General features: G+C 51.8%; 1 protein-coding gene across 1 annotated transcript; it reads right to left on the reverse strand.

The window, feature by feature from the left end:
• Positions 1-402: 402 nt before the first annotated feature.
• Positions 403-1,913, reverse strand: LOC100897871 (protein ANTAGONIST OF LIKE HETEROCHROMATIN PROTEIN 1-like). The gene is made up of 3 exons (XM_003739570.1): positions 1,884-1,913; positions 1,446-1,733; positions 403-849 (listed from the first exon to the last, which is right to left on the reverse strand). Exons 1-3 carry the CDS (start codon positions 1,911-1,913, stop codon positions 403-405), a joined length of 765 nt encoding a protein of 254 aa, XP_003739618.1.
• Between the last annotated feature and the right edge of the window lie 645 nt (positions 1,914-2,558).

A 2,558-nucleotide genomic window follows, 5' to 3' on the forward strand; every position in this document is an offset into this window, starting at 1 on the left:
CTGTGCATATATATCATCTCAATAAACTTCGTCTTAAAATATTTGGGCTTGGATTCTATTCGCAAAAGTTCGACCGTGGGTGGCAGGGAGAGCTCTATTTTTTTCGCTATCAGCTGGGGAAGGGGTGAATTCTCCAGGATATCGACCGCTGAAGTCTTCCAGCTCGGAGACCACAACTCCGAATGGCATGAAACTCGTCCCAGGGGTAGCCAGCAAAGAGGAGTACTCCTCTCCGAAATTTCAGGGATCTAGCTCACCCTCAGGCAGAGAAAAAGGATTAAGGAGGCATATATCACGAGAATCACGGAAAGCGACCAATAACGAAGAAACTAGGTCCAATCCGAGAAAACAGTCGATAGATTCGGAATCTGCGACCCCGAATCATCCCATGATGACCATCCACTAGTTTGTTATCCGGATTTTTTTTTTCTGTCGGGCAGTGTAATTGAAGATCAGCTGGCGCTCATCGAGATGCCCACAACGGGAAAACGGCTTGAGGATGTTGGAGCGGAGCGGGAAGGCGTCATCGGCGACGAAAACTCCTTCGATGGGTACATCGAGAACCTGCTCTTCCAGGGCTCGATTAAAGCTTGACTTCTCGAACACACCAGCATCATTGACTCTGCCGTTTGTCCCCACATCGATATAAAGGAAATTATAGCGTGCGTCAACCACGGCGAGCGATATGATGCTGAAGCTTTTCTTATAGTTGAAAAATTCCGACCCGCTCTTGGGAGGGCAGCGTATCGTGACGTGCTTCCCGTCTATTGCTCCGCATGCATTAGGGAATTGCCAACGGAGCGCGAACTCCTGCATCACAACCTTCCATTCCTCCTCCGAGCTGGGCATCTGTCGGAGAAATATCGCTACTTGAGAATCTATTCTTCTTGCAGATTGACGCTACAACGTGTGCGGCAGACGAGCCATGCTTAGAGGAAGTCCCGCTGAGTCCGATAGTCGAGGAGGAGCCGGGACCATCGAGACCTGCTTCCCAACCGTCGTCAAGCTCCCACTCGCAGGAATCCCGAACGCCCCGCAGAAGCAAGAAGAAAAGCTCTACAGATGACAGGACCTCATCAGATACCGACTTTCGCGATGCGATCAGCACGCTCCAGCGGATTTCAGACTCGAATGCTCTACGCGACCCTCAGAATGAATACGACTCGTTCGGCGAGTGCGTTGCCGCCCAGTTGAAACGATTGCCATCTGAGCGTAGCGCGCTGCTTATGGCCAAAATTCAGAACCAGCTGAGCGTCGAACTTGTCGACTTCGTACGCGCTTCAAAGACCTCTACGTACTACGACTCCACGGCTGTCTTCTCTCCGACCAGAAGAACTGAAGACGACGATGATAACGCCTTCAATCTCACTTTGCTGTAGCATCCCCCGTTGCCATAGTCCTACTCGCCTATCCCGCATCTGTGGCATTCAAATAAACCTGCGTACCTGAATGAATTCCTCTAAAGCGTCGTAAATAGCCTTGCACACGACCGGGAAAAATGAAGAGAATGTACTTCTAGGGATTCTATACAATGCGCTCAAACTCCCGATGCTGTCGCCCGTCGCAAGGTAGCGCAATGTCATGTGGAGCTTCGATTCTGGTCGCAAGGCGTTCCGAAACGTCGTGTCCCTCTTTTCAATTCGTGGTCTGATTCTCTCTAGCAAATAGGAGAATTGGCTTTCGCTGAGTCTCGTGTGATTCTGAAGGTCTGAAGGAGTCACCCTGGCCCACTCCTGCAATAGTGTTGAGGAAGCTCCACGATCGTCTCGCGCTTGGATCCATGGTTTGACCCACCACCGACGACGCTGGCGTCTGGGTGCGTCTCTGTTCCTCCAAATAGCCCTCATCATTCCTTGAGCGACAACTTTTAGGGCGGCGCGCACCATCTCCTGCTCCTTTGAAGCGCGACCCATTCTGTAAACCAAGTATCACGGTTCACGGTCCTCCCCTGTGCGATCAAACACGCTCCATCCCGACAAGTTCCTCCAAACCTCATTCACCCTTCGTTTCTCCCTATTGCTCCGCGTTTTCTGACCTGCTTCTCTGCTAAAATGGTGCCAATCCTCGATTGCACTATAGAACTTCGACTAGTGCGAGTGTCCTATTTATCGGTAATCGGCGTTTTTGCGTCTTCCAGCTCAGGAATCGATACGATCAAGTTCAGCTATGAGCCTCTAGAGTGCAATTCACCCGAAGGACGACGAAGCCTTCGATAGCAATTCGCAATTATTTGAATCCGCCCGCGCTCTCTCGGCTGTCGTCGAGCCGAACTGGATCTGCCCCTCCGCGCCACAGTCTTTGAAGCCGCCAAATCACGCCTCCGCGAGGGAAGTCCGTACGGCCTTTCATTCTGATTGTGCATCCGAGAGGTCCCTCCGGAATGAACTAATGTGAATTCACCTTAACATCACTTCTCTCACGGGTGACAAACCTGGAAAACCAGGTTCGGTGTCTGAGCGATCATTCTGTCACCCTAACCCGCCCCTCCGACCAAAGCGATCAGCTGATCGGAGCCGCGCATGGCTCCCGGACGAATCGAACGTCCCCAACTCCGACGA

This window comes from Galendromus occidentalis, unplaced genomic scaffold (genome assembly GCF_000255335.2).
Source record: "Galendromus occidentalis unplaced genomic scaffold, Mocc_1.1 scf7180000076571, whole genome shotgun sequence".
NCBI classification, from domain to species: Eukaryota; Metazoa; Arthropoda; class Arachnida; order Mesostigmata; family Phytoseiidae; genus Galendromus; species Galendromus occidentalis.